Source organism: Scomber japonicus, chromosome 18 (genome assembly GCF_027409825.1).
Source record: "Scomber japonicus isolate fScoJap1 chromosome 18, fScoJap1.pri, whole genome shotgun sequence".
Classification (NCBI taxonomy): Eukaryota; Metazoa; Chordata; class Actinopteri; order Scombriformes; family Scombridae; genus Scomber; species Scomber japonicus.
This window is the reverse complement of record NC_070595.1, coordinates 13,477,866-13,497,774: the sequence shown is the minus strand read 5'-3', so window position 1 is coordinate 13,497,774 and position 19,909 is coordinate 13,477,866. Positions and strand designations below refer to the sequence as shown.

The 19,909-nt window shown below is 35.4% G+C and overlaps 1 pseudogene and 9 gene segments (V, D, J or C); all 10 read right to left on the bottom strand.

Moving 5' to 3' along the window:
- Positions 1-3,831: 3,831 nt before the first annotated feature.
- On the bottom strand, positions 3,832-4,279 carry LOC128378829 (Ig heavy chain V region 6.96-like). The segment is given in 2 exon segments: positions 3,832-4,145; positions 4,231-4,279. Coding segments are annotated over 2 exon segments (363 nt in total).
- Positions 4,280-4,801: 522 nt separating this feature from the next.
- Positions 4,802-5,239, bottom strand: LOC128378839 (Ig heavy chain V region 5A-like). The segment is given in 2 exon segments: positions 4,802-5,106; positions 5,197-5,239. Coding segments are annotated over 2 exon segments (348 nt in total).
- A 1,376-nt stretch (positions 5,240-6,615) lies between these two features.
- On the bottom strand, positions 6,616-7,137 carry LOC128379227 (Ig heavy chain V region 914-like). The segment is given in 2 exon segments: positions 6,616-6,998; positions 7,095-7,137. Coding segments are annotated over 2 exon segments (426 nt in total).
- A 1,361-nt stretch (positions 7,138-8,498) lies between these two features.
- On the bottom strand, positions 8,499-8,955 carry LOC128378806 (Ig heavy chain V region 6.96-like). The segment is given in 2 exon segments: positions 8,499-8,815; positions 8,907-8,955. Coding segments are annotated over 2 exon segments (366 nt in total).
- Positions 8,956-9,516: 561 nt separating this feature from the next.
- LOC128379226 (immunoglobulin heavy variable 3-30-3-like) lies at positions 9,517-11,091 on the bottom strand (annotated as a pseudogene).
- Positions 11,092-11,662: 571 nt separating this feature from the next.
- On the bottom strand, positions 11,663-12,115 carry LOC128379225 (immunoglobulin heavy variable 3-33-like). The segment is given in 2 exon segments: positions 11,663-11,976; positions 12,067-12,115. Coding segments are annotated over 2 exon segments (363 nt in total).
- A 2,771-nt stretch (positions 12,116-14,886) lies between these two features.
- On the bottom strand, positions 14,887-15,337 carry LOC128379007 (Ig heavy chain V region 914-like). The segment is given in 2 exon segments: positions 14,887-15,200; positions 15,289-15,337. Coding segments are annotated over 2 exon segments (363 nt in total).
- A 506-nt stretch (positions 15,338-15,843) lies between these two features.
- Positions 15,844-16,283, bottom strand: LOC128378562 (Ig heavy chain V region 5A-like). The segment is given in 2 exon segments: positions 15,844-16,151; positions 16,241-16,283. Coding segments are annotated over 2 exon segments (351 nt in total).
- A 1,966-nt stretch (positions 16,284-18,249) lies between these two features.
- LOC128378648 (Ig heavy chain V region 6.96-like) lies at positions 18,250-18,692 on the bottom strand. The segment is given in 2 exon segments: positions 18,250-18,557; positions 18,644-18,692. Coding segments are annotated over 2 exon segments (357 nt in total).
- Positions 18,693-19,343: 651 nt separating this feature from the next.
- On the bottom strand, positions 19,344-19,779 carry LOC128378649 (Ig heavy chain V region 5A-like). The segment is given in 2 exon segments: positions 19,344-19,648; positions 19,737-19,779. Coding segments are annotated over 2 exon segments (348 nt in total).
- Between the last annotated feature and the right edge of the window lie 130 nt (positions 19,780-19,909).

Genomic DNA, 19,909 nt, shown 5'->3' with positions numbered 1-19,909 from the left:
ATTACTCACCATTACATACGTCACTTTTTCATAATTGTTAATAAGAGTGAACCTTATGGAGACATTACAGTTGAGGCAGTGTTACACAGTGAAACAATATTTTTTGTTTTTCTTTTAATTTAATTCCATATTGTTATTTACTTATTTGTGTGTATTGTTTTTGGAAAATTGTTGATAAGGACCCAAATAAATGATAAGTACCACTACTAATGTTTGCAGTAGTCACCCAATTCAATCAAATTCAATTCTATGCATGTAAATTATTGTACCCGACTCTGGATACTTTGGGCTTTGATCCAGATGTTGACAACCTCTCAATCTGTCCCTGGTAAGAAGTCTAAGAAACAGCAACATCATCTGGTGGTTTCACTGTGTGTTCATCTGCATGTCTGTGAACTTTTAGGAGCAATATCAGTCTTCTTACTGCCTTCTGTTCTACAGTCTCTACTGCCCCCTGTAGGTCTTTGTTACAGACACAACACTGAGGGTTTTTGTAAAGCCTTACTACTGCTCCTTACAGTAATAAACAGTGTGTATATGTGTCTAGCACAGTAATACACTGCAGAGTCTTCAAACTTCTAGCATAAGTATTCCTACTGGCATCAGAGAAGCCGACCCCTATCCACTCTGGTCCTTTTCCTGCAGGTTGTCTGATCCACTTCATACCACAGCATGTAAATGAGAATCTGCAGGAGAGAATGAGAGTCTCCACAGACTTGGCATTAGTGACTAATCATCAGTATATTTATCAGTATCAGTGTTTATCCTTCCATATTGGATACAATATCACATTTGGAAACATTATTGTTATTATTAAGAAAGAAAGAAATATTGCATTATAACTTATTGTTGGTATGATTGAAGCATCTTTCAAATAATTATAAAGGCATAAATTCTGTTATTCTTTGTCTCCTGGTTGGATCATTGTTAAACTTGTATTTATTAGTTATTTACAAAGGGTTTGTGTATAATAACATCTAATCACTTATACATTACTGATAATAGATTGATATCTGGTCATGAATATAAAGTCAACTTTTCAATGTCAATTGTAATGTCATGATCAATTGTGGTTTAATGATGACTTTACAACATATTGGTCATATTGTACTAATATATGAGGTTAAAATCTTAACAACAGCCCCCTCTACAGGAGCTCAGTATTTTCTTGTCTGACTCCCTTTGACCAAATTAAAAAAAATGTTATTGTTTTTAATCACTGGTTGCTAATCAGCAGAAGAAAAATCACAACAAATTTTAATGTCAGAGTTCAAACCAACAAGTAAATGACACAGGCTGCTCCAGTTGAACTATCTCACGGTCAAATGCAAAACACTTCTGTCAAGCATCATCAGTCAAGCAGCTACGATGACTAACACTCCCCAGACATAAACTAGAGGAACTCATTACAGTCATTAACTAATCAAACTCATCACAAGGCCACACTCATCATACATAATCTAACACACCAAAAATCCTCCATGATCCTTCTGTCACCTATAAAAGCCACAGCTGTGTCCCTCATCACTTATTCAATCATCTATGTTCATAACTATGGACATTTATTTTATTTTTTTAAATAAATACTGTGTAAGAGTGATTGTGTACACAACTTGAACATTACAGACAAATCAACTCAGCTACTATTATTGCTGATTTGAGTCTGTAGCCTGTATGTCTTCTATCTAAAATAATGTTATGAAATGGTTTGATATGCACATGAGATGTTTTTTAATTCATGTTTTATCTTTCTGAAGCCACTTCATGCCTTGATACATATTGACATGCAAATACATGTATCTCATTTTAATAATGTTTATTTGCAGTTCTGACAGTTTCTACACAGTTTCACAGCTGCAGATGTGCTCCCAGAGGTGCAGAGAGAGGGAAAGTTACTCTGTAAAGATGATATGTTTAGAAATGTCAGTAACGTCTGTTGGGGCAGTGGTGGCCTAAATGTTAGAGAAGCGAGCTTATGATCGGAGAAACGGCAAAACTTTCTGCAATGAACCGATAACAGAAGTTTAAGCTCTGTTAAAATAGCTTTATTAGTTTGGTGGGTTAGGGTTTGTTGTCCTAAATGACAACAACATTCTCAAAAGTTTTCATTATGTATAACAAGCACACCACAGTTCATACTCATAGTCCATTTGATAAATGTCTTTGAAAGTTTATGTACCCACTTTCAGCATCACAGGGGAAGTGCAATATTCTCATAAAACAAAAATAGACTAAAAAGTATTTGTACTTCATGCTTCTCATTTTCTATTCGTATAACATTGTATAAAAAGTTCTGCGCTACTTTTCGTAAGATATAATACAAATTTAAACATACATGCAGTGACACGAGGGATCAGTGCGCCTGTGCAATCCAGTCTCATTGGCAGTTTGTAAAATAGCTACCAACTTTAATCTATTGATTCATGTCCACAAATCCACAAATATTATATAGTACTATGAAAATATAACCACTATATTATTCAACATTTAACCAGGAGATTTTATCCCTGTTGTGTCTTTATCAGTCCCAGACAGATAATTCACTGACTGCTCTGTTTTCCTTTTTAGTTTCACCCTTTACTTCTGTCAGTAAACCTGGTAAACTGTATCCAGAGTCTTGATGTGAGTGAAGCGTTTAACTGTCAATACATGCACAGCACATGCATCAAGGACAGACCAATCAAATTACAGTATGTTTGTCATTTCACACCTACTGTACAAAATAATTCATGGTACATTATTAACCATTCATTTTTAGTAACATCTAACCCTAAAAGACTGCAAAGACAGTGTGTCCACTGTTCTCTGTCATCCTCTCTGCAGTCAGATAAGTAGAGGTGGAAGACATCAAAGTTTTGCATTGACTCCTCCTCACAGGGAGGAAGCAACTTGTATGATGCTCTCATTTCTGCCTACTGTGTGTTGAAACTAAATAATGTAGATTTATAATATGAAAGTTGTGATTGTAGTCAAAATAATTGATTCATACAATATTAGTAACATTTTTGCTCTGAGTCTGACTTCTCTCTTCAGATGTTCAATATTCTGCAGAATTTTATCTTTTCTTTTGTTTGAAAAATTAGAACAGCAACATTGAGCTTATTTGACATTATGTAACTCTAAACTGATGGATCTAAACTAGAAGTTGTATATACTCACAACTGTATTACCATAACACATTAAAATACCTTACATGACATTCTGATAAATATTACATCCTGATTGAAATGTATGAGGTGATTTTTAGACTTTTCTTTCATGAGCTGTAAACTGAAGATACAACTACAAATCAAATGTGATATAATGTTTATGTAGGTGTTATCTGTACTTGAAGAAACATAAATCAACATTATCTCCATCATTCATCTGACTATTCAGTGTTTCTAATGTGGTTATTATTGTGAATCCACTCATTTATTTGTATTAAAAGTAAGATCCACAGAAGATGAACAGATCAGCTTTTCTTCTCAAATCCAGACAGAAGTTGACAGAAATAATAAATTATTTTATATTGAAATTTTGCATTGTAATAATTCACCCAAAGCTTATGAAAACACTTCAGGTAATGTATTCAATATTTTCCCTGACAGAATTTTTGAAAACATATAATTGTACATTTCTGTTAGAAGAGAATGTAAAGACGTGAAAGAGAAATACTTTTTTTTAAAGGTTCTGAAGTAAATTATAATGAAGAAAATCCTCTCTACAGCAAAACAAAATATCACAAAAAAAGAAAAAGGTGAACAAACTACTTGAACTGAGGATATTAGCTGTGATCTATCAGGCCAGTAATGATTGTAGGATTTTGTACAGCTGCTCAACCAACTCCAGTCACTGTGAGTGTCGAGCACAATAATAAACAGCAGAATCTTCAGTCTTCAGACTGTTCATCTGCAGATACAGCTGCTCTCTGCTGTCATCTCTGGAGATGGTGAACCGGCCTTGAACTGACTGAGAGTAGTATGTGCTACTACCACCATTACTGATAGATGAAACCCACTCCAGTCCTTTTCCAGGAGCCTGTCTGATCCAAGCCATGTAGTAGTTATCAAAGTCAAGTCTAGAGGGTGTACAGGTCAATCTGTGAGATTCTCCAGGCTTTTTAACTGCTGGTTCAGATTGTGTCAGAGTCTGACCATCAACACCTGTTAAGACAAAAGATAAAATGGTTACATGCTGTTTTTAAACTTTTCAAGACATTTTCAACTCAAGATTTGTTAATATCTTCACCTGTCCAGCAGATAGTTAGAAGCAGCAGTCCTGTCCTATAGTCCATCATGTTAAACTGTGTGTCCACTGTTCTCTGTCATCCTCTCTGCAGTCAGATAAGTAGAGCTGAAAGACATCAAAGTTTTGCATTGACTCCTCCTCACAGGGAGTAGGGAAAGTGATCAAACTGAGAATTTGCAATACTACTTTTAGAGTTTATATCATTTGTAATAATAGATTTTTAATAGAAATGTACCTCCTGAATAAGTGCTCATAACATCCAGGATGTCAGGTGGGAAAGAAAACCTAAATATAAGTAAAGAAAAATGATGAGAGTATGTGAAGACAATGTCCAATGTGAAATATAAACTTTGTTAACTTGTGTAAAACTAAAGTCAGTGAAAATTACTACTTTCCTGTTAATGTTTCTACTGTATTATTTAATATTATTATCATTGTTTTTTCTCTCTTTACAGTAACAGTGAACTGGTGTTGAAATGATTAGTGGTGTGAGGGCTCCTCCTCTGGTAGCTTCATGTTACAAGTGTTCAGACACTGAGGGGTTTTTGTTCAGGTCTGCTGATGGTTTGTGTTATTGTGGTTGTCTGGCACAGTAATACACAGCAGTGTCTTCAGGCTGCATATTCTGTCCATTTAGAGTCACTCTGTTGCTGGAAGAGTCTAAGTCAATACTGAACTTGTTCTTTAGGGAATCTTTGTAGTATGTGGTGGATCCAGCTCTCATTCCAATCCACTCCAGTCCTTTCCCTGCAGGCTGTCTGATCCAAGCTGTGTAATAGCTGCCAACAGAATAAGAGACCTGACAGGTGATGGTCAGACGTTGACCTGGCTGCACAGTCACTGAGGCTGGCTGTGTCAACTGTTCACACTTCACACCTGTTAAAAGAAGAAAATGTTGTGTGGCAAAATATTAATTTCTACTGTAAAAGAAGAATGACTGAGTATGAAAAATAAAGAGAGACTCACAGGATCCAGTTGCCAACAGCAGCAGCAGAGCTACAGAGAACATGGTTGATGTTGAAGCTGAAGAGATGTGACCTTCTGATCCTCTTTCACCTCCACTCACAGTCTTTATAATTGGGTGATGAGGAAGATCACTGAGTTTGCATAGAAACAAATATGGAGCATAAGAATGGGTTTCAACTGGAGCTAAATAAAGGAAGCTGTTATAATAATAATGATACAAAACTTATGTCCTCAAACTAAACCAATAAACTCTAACTTCAATACAAATGTGTTTTATTTTAACCAAAAGCCTGCTGAGATGTAACTTAACCAAATATACTGCAAAACACAAAGTAGTAAGTATCTGCAAAGTATGATTACTGACTAACTTATGGTCCAAACAACAAACATCAAGTATAATTAAATTAATAAGTTATGGTACAAATGTAGTCGATGGAGACAAATGGTGTGCTCTCACCCACTTTGTCACAGTGAGCCCACCCATTTTTCCTTATTTCAAGACTGTGTGTAATAAGCTGTGTTCATCTTAGAGTCTGTATAAACTTGTGTAAGTAACTTTTCTTCTTTCAATCACTGTTTCATAGCAGTTTGTCAAGGACTTGATTCCATATTAAATATTTAAATATTTATCACAAACCTTAAAACACTTAATTTATGTTGGCAAATGTATCACTTATACAACTCAAGTCCATGTATTGAATTAAATATGTCAAGAGCTTAAAACATATTAAGACATTATTCATGTGAGATAATTATAGTAAAGATGAGAACTGTTGGATTATGTATTTGTATAACAATTAAAAAATAGTTTTCACAGAAATACATAATATTTCATTTTAATAATTCTGCACTTTAGTAAAGTGTAAATTGTGAAGTATTTTGTAGATGAATGTTTATTTAATAAATATTAATTATGCAAATCATCTCAATCTGTTTTGTATTATGACTTCATCAATTACTCACTCCAAACTCCTGTAAGCAAAGACAGAAATTATAGTTCAGTGCTTTTTTATCTGAGAGTTTGCCAGGTTTAAAATCTGTCCAGTTGTTCTGTCACAAATGACTTGAGAATTACTGGTGGTGTGTTTATAAGGGATGAAAAGTTTGCATAGACCTCCCTCTACAGGATTAAAAAGGAAATTGAAATGATTATTGACGTAAGCATAAAAAAAAAAATTCTACAGGACCCGGGAGAATGTAAAAAAAATGATAGAAGGTTGAACACACTATTTCAGCAGAAAAACTCCTGTCGTCAATCTGTATTGACTTCATCTTACAAATTGTCTTCTGTAAGTCCTTTGGACCTCTCTGTACATTAACGTATTTTAATTGTTATTCGTTTTTATGCACTATATTTTCCTATATTCCTCGTATTCTGATTTGCATTACTTATTGTACATTGTGAGTTTTAGCACAGCCTCAGGAGTATACCAGCCTGTCTTTCTGGTTGCTGGGTATTTGTGCAGGTCTGTTGGTGGTTTGTATGACTGTGTGGTAGCGGACGCAGTAATACACAGCTGTGTCCTCAGGCTGCAGATTCTGTCCTGTTAATGTCACTGAACTAGTAGAAGTGTGTGTGTGATAAAGGAACTTGTTCTTCAGAGCATCATTTTGGTAAAAGTCACCTCCTCCCCTCCGATGAATAATCCAGTCCATTGGTTTTCCTTCACGCTGTCTGATCCAACCTGTTGCATAGCTGTTATCAGTCAGAGAATAACCAGAGACCTGACATGTGATGGTCAAAGACTGTCCAGGCTGCACAACCATTGAGTCTGGCTGGATGAGATCAATACTGTACACACCTGTGGAAACACAAACCAACATTATCTCCATCATTCATGTGAATATTCAGTGTTTCTAATGTGTTTATTAGTGTGAATCCACTGAAAGCTCCTCACAGGATCCAGCTGCCAGCAGCAGCATCAGAGCTACAGAGAACATGGTTGATGTTGAAGCTGAACTGATGTGAGCTCTTCTGTCCTCTCACTGACACACACACTTCACTTCCTTATGAAACACATTTATTTGCATGATGTTGAATAAACAATTATCTATTTTGTAGTACTTCTGTTTATCACTTTGAGGTGAAGAGTTCAGTCTTTACTCTTAATTTACATACTTGAGTATAATACATGGTTAATTTAGTGAACTTATAATGGTGCTATGATTTTATTTAAAATTACATTTAAAATAATTTATGATCTATTCATGTATTAATATAGATCATTTAATGTAATACTGCATGTTTCAAGGATACAACATTAAATTAGTTAGATTTGTGTAATAATGGATTAAAACACATCATCATCCACAGTAACACTGAAAGTTTATTTTCAAAATCTGTCTTTGGTAAATCCATGTAAATTTAAATTACTCTCACATGATGAAAATTACTTTTTTTTAAATGTTATGTTAATTTACTTTTCCTGTAGAATTAAATTCATCATTTGCCATCAAAAGTGAAGTGTTTGGAGTTTTACATAAAATATTTTAATGGTTTCAGTGTTACTGATGTTTAAAGCCACAGACATGAAGATAAACCTCTAGAGAGCTGCTCACATACTGAAACACATTTAAAAAACGTTAAAAAGAACTGTTTTAGGTGAGATGAGGATAACAATCATTAAGGATTATTGTTAAATGTATCCTCTCTCTGGAAATGTATTTTAAAAACACAATTCAAACATAACAGGTTTCATAAAAAGAGGTTTGGGCATGAAGGAATTACATCATTTTATTGACATTGAAACATTTATCATGCCATTTAATGGGGGTCTGATGAGTACTGTAGGATTTTGTACAGCTGTTTATAATTTTGGATTTACTTTTACTCTAACTCGATATTGTTATTTATTTTTTTCTATGTGCATTTTTGGAAAATTGTTGATGAGGACCAAATAAATGACGAGCATCACTACTAATGTTTGCAGTAGTCATACAATTCAATCAAATTCAATGCTGTGCATGTAAATAACTGTCCCCGGCTCTGGTTACTTTGGGCTTTGATCCAGAAGTTAAACCAGAGAGCTGCTCACATCCTGAATACATATAAAAAATGAAAAGAAAACAAAAGTTGTTGTAAGTGAGATAAGAATTACAATCATTTATGATTATTGTTAAAATGATCCTATCTCTGGATATGTACTTTAAAAACACATTTCAAATTTAAGGCTTTGTCAAAACACATTTGGGCATGAAGGAATTACATTTTATTGAAGTTTTAAATGAAACATTCATCATGTGAGTTAATGGGGGTCTGATGTTTACTGTAGGATTTTGTACAGCTGCTCAACCAACTCCAGTCACTGTGAGTATCGAGCACAATAATAAACAGCAGAATCTTCAGTCTTCAGACTGTTCATCTGCAGATACAGCTGCTCTCTGCTGTTGTCTCTGGAGATGGTGAACCGGCCTTGAACTGACTGAGAGTAGTAGATGTAGCTACTACCATCACTGCTGATAGTTGCAATCCACTCCAGTCCTTTTCCAGGAGCTTGTCTGACCCAGTTCATCCAGTAGCTGCTGAATGATAATCCAGAGGTTGTACAGGTCAGTTTGTGGGATTCTCCAGGCTTTTTAACTGCTGGTTCAGATTGTGTCAGAGTCTGACCATCAACACCTGTTAAGACAAAAAAAGAGCCAAACATGCATCAAGTTGGTGATACAAATGAAAATATGTCAGATAAAGATGTGAAAGTGAAAATCATCACCTATCCAGCAGATAGTTAGAAGAAGCAGTCCTGTCCTATAGTCCATCATGTTAAACTGTGTGTCCACTGGTCTCTGTCATCCTCTCTGCAGTCAGATAAGTAGAGCTGGAAGACCTGAACGTTTTGCATTGACTCCTCCTCACAGGGAGGGAACTACTGGACTGAACTTTTGAAAATGTACAATACTACTTTCAATATAAAGTTTATATAATTATTATGAATGTTTTAGTTTTAATGAAAAAATATTACCTCTTGAACAAATGTTGCTTTCTTTTGTTTTACTCACAAAGTGCTCATACTGTAACATTCAGGAGGTCAGCTGGAAAGAAAAAAAACTGATGAGAATATTTGAAAAACATGTAATCCTTTATTACATGGATATTATTGATACCAAAGTTCTTTAGTCAATAACAATAAAATGTCCAATGTGAAATATAACCTTTGTTGCCTTTTGTAAAACAACTGTGGAAGAAAACTACAGTAACCAGTTTGTTTCTTTCTGCAATTTGCTTCAATTTATTCACCTGGACTTAAAAAAGAAATATTGTGAGTCAGAAAGAGAGAAAACTTTTCCTAAATGTCTTTAATGGTGTCCGTGTTTTTTCTCTCTTTATAATATCAGTGAACTGGTGTTGAAATGATTAGTGGTGTGAGGGCTCCTCCTCTGGTGGTTTCATGTTACAAGTGTTCAGACACTGAGGGGTTTTTGTTCAGGTCTGCTGATGGTTTGTGTTATTGTGGGTTTCTGGCACAGTAATACACAGCAGTGTCTTCAGGCTGCATATTCTGTCCATTTAGAGTCACTGTCTTACTGGAAGAGTCAAGGTCAATACTGAACTTGTTCTTTAGTGAATCTTTGTAGTGAGAGTCTCCAGTATATTTCCCTCCAATCCACTCCAGTCCTTTCCCTGCAGGCTGTCTGATCCAATGTGTGATAGCTGCTTACAGAATAAGAGACCTGACAGGTGATGGTCAGACGTTGACCTGGCTGCACAGTCACTGAGGCTGGCTGTGTCAACTGTTCACACTTCACACCTGTTAAAAGAAGAACATTTAAAAAAATAAACATCTAGTTACATTGCAAAAGAAGAATTGCTGACTATGACAAATCCAGAGAGACTCACAGGATCCAGCTGCCAACAGCAGCAGCAGAGCTACAGAGAACATGGTTGATGTTGAAGCTGATGTGCTGTGATCTCCACTGACAGTCTGATGTTAAGTCTTTATAGCTGAGAAACAAGGAGGGTCACTGAGTTTGCATAAAATCAAACACATCAAGGATTGATATTGGTCGAAGTGGAGACTGATAGAAGACTCTGATGACTTTTATTATGGAAATCACCTCTGCTTTACAATCAATATTTTTATTTCATTACTCACATGTGAACTCACACTTTGAAAATTTAATATTTAAAATAATACAACTCTACAGTCATTATAAATATATTGTTGTGAACACATAATAATATTAATATAACACTGAGGATTGTTATTACAGAAATTTAAATTATATTTTTTTTAAATCATTATAGCAAAAAAAAGAATAGTATGAAAATATCGGAAAAGAAAATATCAACTTTGTTGTTAAATAATGTTTACTTCACAAGTATGAACACAGAAAGATACTAAATAAAATGAACTTTACACAATGTATTAACCAGCAGCTTGTGATTTAAGACTCCTTCATGAGAGAAAGGATGAGCTGAGTAGATTTTGAGTGTCCTGCTGTCTTTGAGAAAACTTTATTGTTGCATTTTTATTTCAGATAATGAGTTTTTCTGATGAAATACATAATCTGTATTTAAATGTATTGTGATAATTTAATATAACTAAACTTGTTCTTCAGAGCATCATTTTGGTAAAAGTCACCTCCTCCCGATTGATGAAAAATCCAGTCCATTGGTTTTCCTTCACGCTGTCTGATCCAGCCTGTTGCATAGCTGTTATCAGTCAGAGAATAACCAGAGACCTGACAGGTGATGGTCAAAGACTGTCCAGGCTGCACAACCATTGAGTCTGGCTGGATGAGATCAATACTGTACACACCTGTGGAAACACAAATCAACATTATCTCCATCATTCATGTGAATATTCAGTGTTTCTAATGTGTTTATTAGTGTGAATCCACTGAAAGCTCCTCACAGGATCCAGCTGCCAGCAGCAGCATCAGAGCTACAGAGAACATGGTTGATGTTGAAGCTGAACTGATGTGAGCTCTTCTGTCCTCTCACTGACACACACACTTCACTTCCTTATGAATAACATTCATTTGCATATTGCTAAATAAACAATGATCTAATTTGTAGTACTTCTATTTATCGCTTAGAAGTGAAGAGTTCAGTCTTTCCTCTGTATATACATGAACTTGAGTATGGTTTTAGTGAACGTATAATGGTGCTATGATTTTACTTAAAATTACGTTTTAAATAATTTATCATATATTCATGTTTTAATATAGATTAATGTATTTTGGTCTAATACTGCATGTTAAGTTAGATTTGTCTAATAATGGATTAAAACACATTATCATCCACAGTAACAATGAAAGTTTATTTTAACATAATCTCACATGGTGAAAATTATATTATTTTTAAGTACTGTATTTATTTACTTTACCTGTAGAGTTAAAAACATCTTTTGCCAACAAAAAGTGAAGTGACTACAAAATCATGTAACAGTTTGAGGTTTGTGTAGACATGAGCCTTGAGAGCTGCTCACATACTGAACTAATATTTTTAAAAAGCTGCTTTAATTGTTTAGTCCTCTCTTTGGACACAATAATAAACAGCAGAATCTTCAGTCTTCAGACTGTTCATCTGCAGATACAGCTGCTGTCTGCTGTTGTCTCTGGAGATGGTGAACCGGCCTTGAACTGACTGAGAGTAGAATTTGCCACTACTGTCACTGTAGATATGAGCAATCCACTCCAGTCCTTTTCCAGGAGCCTGTCTGATCCAGTGCATCCAATAGTTATCAAAGTCAAGTCTAGAGGCTGTACAGGTCAATCTGTGAGCTTCTCCAGGCTTTTTAACCACTGGTTCAGATTGTGTCAGAGTATGACCATCAACACCTGTTAAGATAAAAAAACAAAATATTCAATTACATTAAGATGTTAACCTTTCAAAGGCAGCTTCAACTGAAGATCAATGAAAATCTTCACCTGTCCAGCAGATAGTTAGAAGCAGCAGTCCTGTCCTATAGTCCATCATGTTAAACTGTGTGTCCACTGTTCTCTGTCATCCTCTCTGCAGTCAGATAAGTAGAGCTGGAAGACATCAAAGTTTTGCATTAACTCCTCCTCATAGGGAGAAAACAACTGGTAGCCCAGAATCACCAGATCATCCTAGGCATCTGGACTTTGAAAATACATTGCAAGAAACTGGGCATGTTTCATAGAAAAAAAACATACAATGTCAGAGAATATCTGAGTTTACTTCACATACATTTGAAGGAGAAGAGCAGAAGTGAGTGTGCATGGATGTGCAGCGATTGATGTGTGATCAGAAAAGTGAAGAGTAATAAACGTGCGGCCGTCCTGTTCAAGCATGTTTTTATTTTCTAACCTAAGCATGGGAGTCTATAATGCTAGGTTACTTATTGCTAAACCCAACTGAAAAGTACAATTTGATCAGTTCTTTCACAGCAGTCACAATGCATGACAAGCGACTTCTCTCCAGTTTCACAAAATGAATTGTGTGATTGCTTGGCAGAATACAAAACCTTATTTTCTTGCAAGTTTGTGACTTTATAATGTCAGAGAATATATGAGGTTTATTTTCTCTAGATTTTTTTACATAATATTAGAGAATCACTAATCATATATATATATATTATATTAACAGATGAGTATGAGTGTACAAAATAAATATTCTCTTATTCTAATCACCAACATACTTCTTGGAAATTGTTTCATTGCCATCACATCAAATCATTCATGATCAACATTTGAATATATTTTGGACTGAGGACATCTCACCTGTCTGATCCATGAAGCTCACTGATCAAATGTTTTTCAGCTTGTTTCCCTTTTAAAGTCATTTTATATAATGTGTACTTTTTACTTGTGAATGTGACATTAGTAACTCTATCACTGTGAGTAATAAGATGTTTTGCTTTTGTAAATATTCAGCTGATAAGAAACCAAGATGTCATTGTTACTTGTTGTTTGTGGAGGTTTTTGTGCAGCTGCTTCACTGTCTTCAGTCACTGTGCTTTATCGAGCACAGAAGTAAACAGCAGAATCTTCTTCTGTCAGACTCTTGATCTCGAGGTACTGATTGCTGCTGGACGCAGTTTCAGTTATGATGAATCGACTTTGAAAGGAGCTGCCGTAGATAGCAGAGTTTTTGCCTGTATCCATCCTCCCAATCCACTCCAGAGCTTTGCCTGGCCTCTGTCTTATCCAGTGAATATAGTTGCTTGTCAGGCTATAACCAGATATGATACATGACATCTTCACTGTCTCTCCAGGTCTTTTCACCTCAGAGGGAGACTGCTCCAGTTTGATCTCACTCCAAACTCCTGTAAGCAAAGAAATTAAGATTATCATCCATCAAACTTCACAATCACAGGTCTTTTTTTCCTTTTTTTCTTTTAGAAAAACAGTTTTCTATGTGTAAAAGTATAAAATGATCAAACCTTGAATACAAAGCATTGAGAATAAACTCCAGAAAATCAAATTTTCCATTCTGTAAAAAAATATAGTTCAGTGCTTTTTTTATCTGAGAGTTTGCAAGGTTTAAAATCTGTCCCAGTTGTTCTGTCACAAATGACTTGAGAATTTCTGGTGGTGAGTTTATAAGGGATGAAAAGTTTGCATAGACCTCCCTCTACAGGATTAAAAAGGAAATGCTTAAGCATCACAGTATACAAATAGAAACAATTGAAATGTAAAGGAAAAAAGAAAAAGAAAAGGTTGAACACACTATTCCAGCAGAAAAGCTCCTTTCGTCAATCTGTATTGACTTCATCTCAAAAAATGTCTTCTGTTAATCCTTTGGACCTCTCTGTACATTAACGTATTTTAATTGTTATTATTTTTTATGCACTATATTTTCCTATATTCCTCGTATTCTGATTTGCATTATTTATTGCATATTATGAGTTTTAGCACAGATGATGTTGAAGCTGAACTGATGTGAGCTCTTCTGTCCTCTCACTGACACACACACTTCACTTCATTATGAATCACATTCATTTGCATGATGTTGAATAAACAATTAACTATCTTATAGTACTTCTGTTTATCACTTTGAGATGAAGAGTTCAGTCTTTCCTCTTAATTTACATACCTGAGTATAATATGTGGTTAATTTAGTGAACTTACAATGGTGCCATGATTTTACTTAAAATTACATTTTAAATAATGTATCATCTATTGATGTATTAATATAGATCATTTAATGCAGTATTTTAGTCTAATACTGCATGTTTCAAGGATACAACATTAAATTAGTTAGATTTGTGTAATAATGGATTTAAACACATCATCATCCACAGTAACACTGAAAGTTTATTTTCAAAATACATGTAAGTTTAAAATACTCTGACATGATGGAAATGTTTTTATTGTAAATGTTATGTTAATTTACTTTACCTTTAGAATTAAATTCATCATTTGCCAACAAAAAGTGAAGTGACTACAAAATCATGTAAAAGTTTTCTGCAGCTGTGTGAAGGTTTGTTATAAAATAAGTTGTACATTAAATATTTTTAATGGTTTCAGTGTTGCTGATGTTTGAAGCCACAGATATGAAGATAAACCTCTAGAGAGCTGCTCACATACTGAAATACATATAAAAATTAAAATAAAAAAGTTGTTTTAGGTGAGATGAGAATTACAATCATTAATGATAATTGTTTAAATTATGAAGTAATGACATGATGATTTTTGACATTTTTAATGAAACATTTATCATGTGAGTAAATGGGGGTCTGATGTTTACTGTAGGATTTTGTACAGCTGCTCAACCAACTCCAGTCACTGTGAGTCTCGAGCACAATAATAAACAGCAGAATCTTCAGTCTTCAGACTGTTCATCTGCAGATACAGCTGCTGTCTGCTGTCGTCTCTGGAGATGGTGAACCGGCCTTGAAATGACTGAGAGTAGTATGTGGTGCTACCATCACTGTAGATGGAAGCAATCCACTCCAGTCCTTTTCCAGGAGCCTGTCTGACCCAGGCCATGTAGTAGCCACTTAATGACAATCCAGAGGCTGTACAGGTCAGTTTGTGGGATTCTCCAGGCTTTTTAACTGCTGGTTCAGATTCTGTCAGAGTCTGACCATCAACACCTGTTAAAACAAAAAAGAGACCCAAACATGCATCAAGTTGATGATACAAATGAAAATATGTCAGATAAAGATCAGTGAAAATCTTCACCTGTCCAGCAGATAGTTAGAAGCAGCAGTCCTGTCCTATAGTCCATCATGTTAAACTGTGTGTCCACTGTTCTCTGTCATCCTCTCTGCAGTCAGATAAGTAGAACTGGAAGACATCAAAGTTTTGCATTGACTCCTCCTCACAGGGAGTAGGGAAACTGATCACACTTCTGATAATTTGCAATAAAAGTTTTAGAGTTTATATCATTTGTAATAATAGATTTTTAATAGAAATGTACCTCTTGAACAAGTGCTCATAACATTCAGGATGTCAGGTGGGAAAGAAAACCCCAGTAATATATGTGAACAAAAATGTCCAATGTGAAATATAAACTTTGTTACCTTGTGTAAAACTAAAGTCAGTGAAAACTACCACTTTTTTGTTAATGTTTCTACTGTATTATTTAATATTATTATGATTGTTGATTATCGTTTTACTGTAACAGTGAACTGGTGTTGAAATGATTAGTGGTGTGAGGGCTCCTCCTCTGGTGGCTTCATGTTACAAGTGTTCAGACACTGAGGGGTTTTTGTTCAGGTCTGCTGATGGTTTGTGTTATTGTGGGTCTCTGGCACAGTAATACACAGCAGTGTCTTCAGGCTGCATATTCTGTCCATTTAGAGTCACTGTATTGCTGGAAGAGTCTGAGTCAATACTGAACTTGTTTTTTAGTGAATCTTTGTAGTATGTGCTGTATCCAACATGTGCACTTCCAATCCATTCCAGTCCTTTCCCTGCAGGCTGTCTGGTCCAATGTGTGCGATAGCTACTAATAGAATAAGAGACCTGACAGGTGATGGTCAGACGTTGACCTGGCTGCACAGTCACTGAGGCTGGCTGTGTCAATTGTTCACACTTCACACCTGTTAAAAGAAGAAAATTTTAAAAAATAAACATCTACTAACATTGCAAAATAAGAATTGCTGACTATGACAAATCCAGAGAGACTCACAGGATCCAGCTGCCAACAGCAGCAGCAGAGCTACAGAGAACATGGTTGATGTTGAAGCGGATATGCTGTGATCTCCACTGACAGTCTGATGTGAAGTCTTTATAGCTGAGAAACAAGGAGGATCACTGAGTTTGCATGATTGCAGGATTGTGTATGGAGTTGGTGGATGTGTGTAACTGATGGGTTTTATTCTCATATTTTTGTTTCAACATGCAAATCACATGAGATCTGCACAAACTACCAAACTGATAACTTCTGGTCTTCATCTTTATATGAAGATATGCAGTTCCAGTTTCACCAGACTAACACAGAATATTTCATTATCAGCATCAAAGTAAGAATGAAATGGCATTCTTACTTCTTCTCTAAACATTTAATTCAAGGAAAAGTTCACACACATACAGTATGTTTAAAGTTTTTGCACAGAAGAAAATACATTTCACTATTTTAATTTCAAAGGTGATAAAAATTCTACCTAAATATTCAACCAATCATTACATCAAATTTGAATCACTAATGATGAAGAAGAATGTTGATAAAAAGCTCTTCCTGGTGGGAAACAGAGGAAGTTTTTGTATGACTCTCTCACTACTGTTGCTCAATGTGTGTGTTCGTACACAGTAATACACAGCTGTGTCCTCAGGCTGCAGATTCTGTCCTTTAATAGTCACTGTTCTAGCAGAAGTGTCTCTGCTGTAGCTGAACTTGTTCTTCAGAGCATCATTTTGGTAAAAGTTACCTCCTCCCCATTGATGAAAAATCCAGTCCATTGGTTTTCCTTCACGCTGTCTGATCCAACCTGTTGCATAGCTTCTATCAGTCAGAGAATAACCAGAGACCTGACAGGTGATGGTCAAAGACTGTCCAGGCTGCACAACCATTGAGTCTGGCTGGATGAGATCAATACTGTACACACCTGTGGAAACACAAATCAACATTATCTCCATCACTCATGTGAATATTCAGTGTTTCTAATGTGTTTATTAGTGTGAATCCACTGAAAGCTCCTCACAGGATCCAGCTGCCAGCAGCAGCATCAGAGCTACAGAGAACATGGTTGATGTTGAAGCTGAACTGATGTGAGCTCTTCTGTCCTCTCACTGACACACACACTTCACTTCCTTATGAATCACATTTATTTGCATGATGTTGAATAAACAATTACCTATTTTTTAGTACTTCTGTTTATCACTTTGAGATGAAGAGTTCAGTCTTTCCTCTTAATTTACATACTTGAGTATAATATGTGGTTAATATAGTGAACTTATAATGGTGCTATGATTTTACTTAAAATTACAATTTAAATAATTTATCATCTATTGATGTATTAATATAGATCATTTAATGCAGTATTTTAGTGTAATACTGCATGTTTCAAGGATATAACATTAAATTAGTTAAATTTGTGTAATAATGGATTAAAACACATCATCATCCACAGTAACACTGAAAGTTTATTTTCAAAATCTGTCTTTGGTGAATCCATGTAAATTCAAAATACTCTGACATGATGAAAATATTTTTATTTTAAATGCTATGTTAATTTACTTTACCTTTAGAATTGAATTCATCATTTGCCAACAAAAAGGGAAGTGACAACAAAATCATGTAAAAGTTTTCTGCAGTTGTGTGAAGGTTTATTATAAAATAAGTTGTACATTAAATATTTTTTAATGGTTTCAGTGTTGCTGATGTTTAAAGCCACAGATATGAAGATAAACCTCTAGAGAGCTGCTCACATACTGAAATACATATAAAAATAAAGAATAAAAAAGTTGTTTTAGGTGAGATGAGAATTACAATCATTAGTGATTATTGTTTAAATGATCCTCTCTCTGGAAATTAACTTTAAAGACGCAATTAAAAAATAACAGGTTGCATAAGAACATGTTTGGGCATGAAGTAATTACATCATTTTTTTGACATTTTTAATGAAACATTTATCATGTGAGTAAATGGGGGTCTGATGTTTACTGTAGGATTTTGTACAGCTGCTCAACCAACTCCAGTCACTGTGAGTCTCGAGCACAATAATAAACAGCAGAATCTTCAGTCTTCAGACTGTTCATCTGCAGATACAGCTGCTGTCTGCTGTCGTCTCTGGAGATGGTGAACCGGCCTTGAACTGACTGAGAGTAGTAGATGTAGCTACTGTAGATAGAAGCAATCCACTCCAGTCCTTTTCCAGGAGCCTGTCTGATCCAGGCCATCCAGTAGCCACTTAATGTCAATCCAGAGGTTGTACAGGTCAGTTTGTGGGATTCTCCAGGCTTTTTAACTGCTGGTTCAGATTCTGTCAGAGTCTGACCATCAACACCTGCTAAGACAAAAAAGACCCAAACATGCATCATGTTGGTGATACAAATGAAAATATGTCAGATAATTATCAGTGACAATCATCACCTGTCCAGCAGATAGTTAGAAGCAGCAGTCCTGTCCTATAGTCCATCATGTTAAACTGTGTGTCCACTGTTCTCTGTCATCCTCTCTGCAGTCAGATAAGTAGAGCTGGAAGACATCAAAGTTTTGCATTGACTCCTCCTCACAGGGAGGAAACTACTGGACTGAACTTTTGAACATTTGTAATACTACTTTTCATAATAATGTTTATATAGTCCTTTTCATTTACTATCTCCTGAACGAATGTTGCTTTGTTTTGTTTTTCTCACAAACTGTTCATAACATTCAGGATGTCAGGGAGGAAAGGATACTGCAGTGGGAATATACGTGAAGAAAACTGATGAGAATATGTGAAAAACATGTAACCCTTTAGTACATGGATATTATTAATACCAATCTTCTTTAGTCAATTACAATATAATGTCCAATGTGAAACATAAAATTTGCCTTGTTTAAAATTAAAGTCAGTGAAAACTCCAGTAACCAGTTTATTTATTTCTACAATTTGCTGCAATTTATTCACCTGGACTTGAAATATAAATATTGTGAGTTAGAAAGAGAGAAGACTTTTTAGTAAATGTCTCCACTGAATAATTATCATTGTTTTTTTCTTTAGTGGTGTGAGGGCTCCTCCTCTGGTAGCTTCATGTTACAAGTGTTCAGACGCTGAGGGGTTTTTGTTCAGGTCTGCTGATGGTTTGTGTTATTGTGGGTCTCTGGCACAGTAATACACAGCAGTGTCTTCAGGCTGCATATTCTGTCCATTTAGAGTCAGTGTTTTACTGGAAGAGTCTAAATCAATACTGAACTTGTTCTTTAGTGAATCTTTGTAATATGAAGCTCCAGTATGTTTCATTCCAATCCACTCCAGTCCTTTCCCTGCAGGCTGTCTGATCCAAGCTGTGTTGTAGCCGCTAACAGAATAAGAGACCTGACAGGTGATGGTCAGACGTTGACCTGGCTGCACAATCACTGAGGCTGGCTGTGTCAACTGTTCACACTTCACACCTGTTAAAAGAAGAAAATGAAAAACATAAACATCTAATTACATTGCAAAAGAAGAATGAATGACTATGAAAAATAAAGAGAGACTCACAGGATCCAGCTGCCAACAGCAGCAGCAGAGCTACAGAGAACATGGTTGATGTTGAAGCTGATGTGCTGTGATCTCCACTGACAGTCTGATGTGAAGTCTTTATAACTGAGAAACAAGGAGGATCACTGAGTTTGCATAGAATCAAACAAATGAAACTTTGTTGCTTGTCTAAG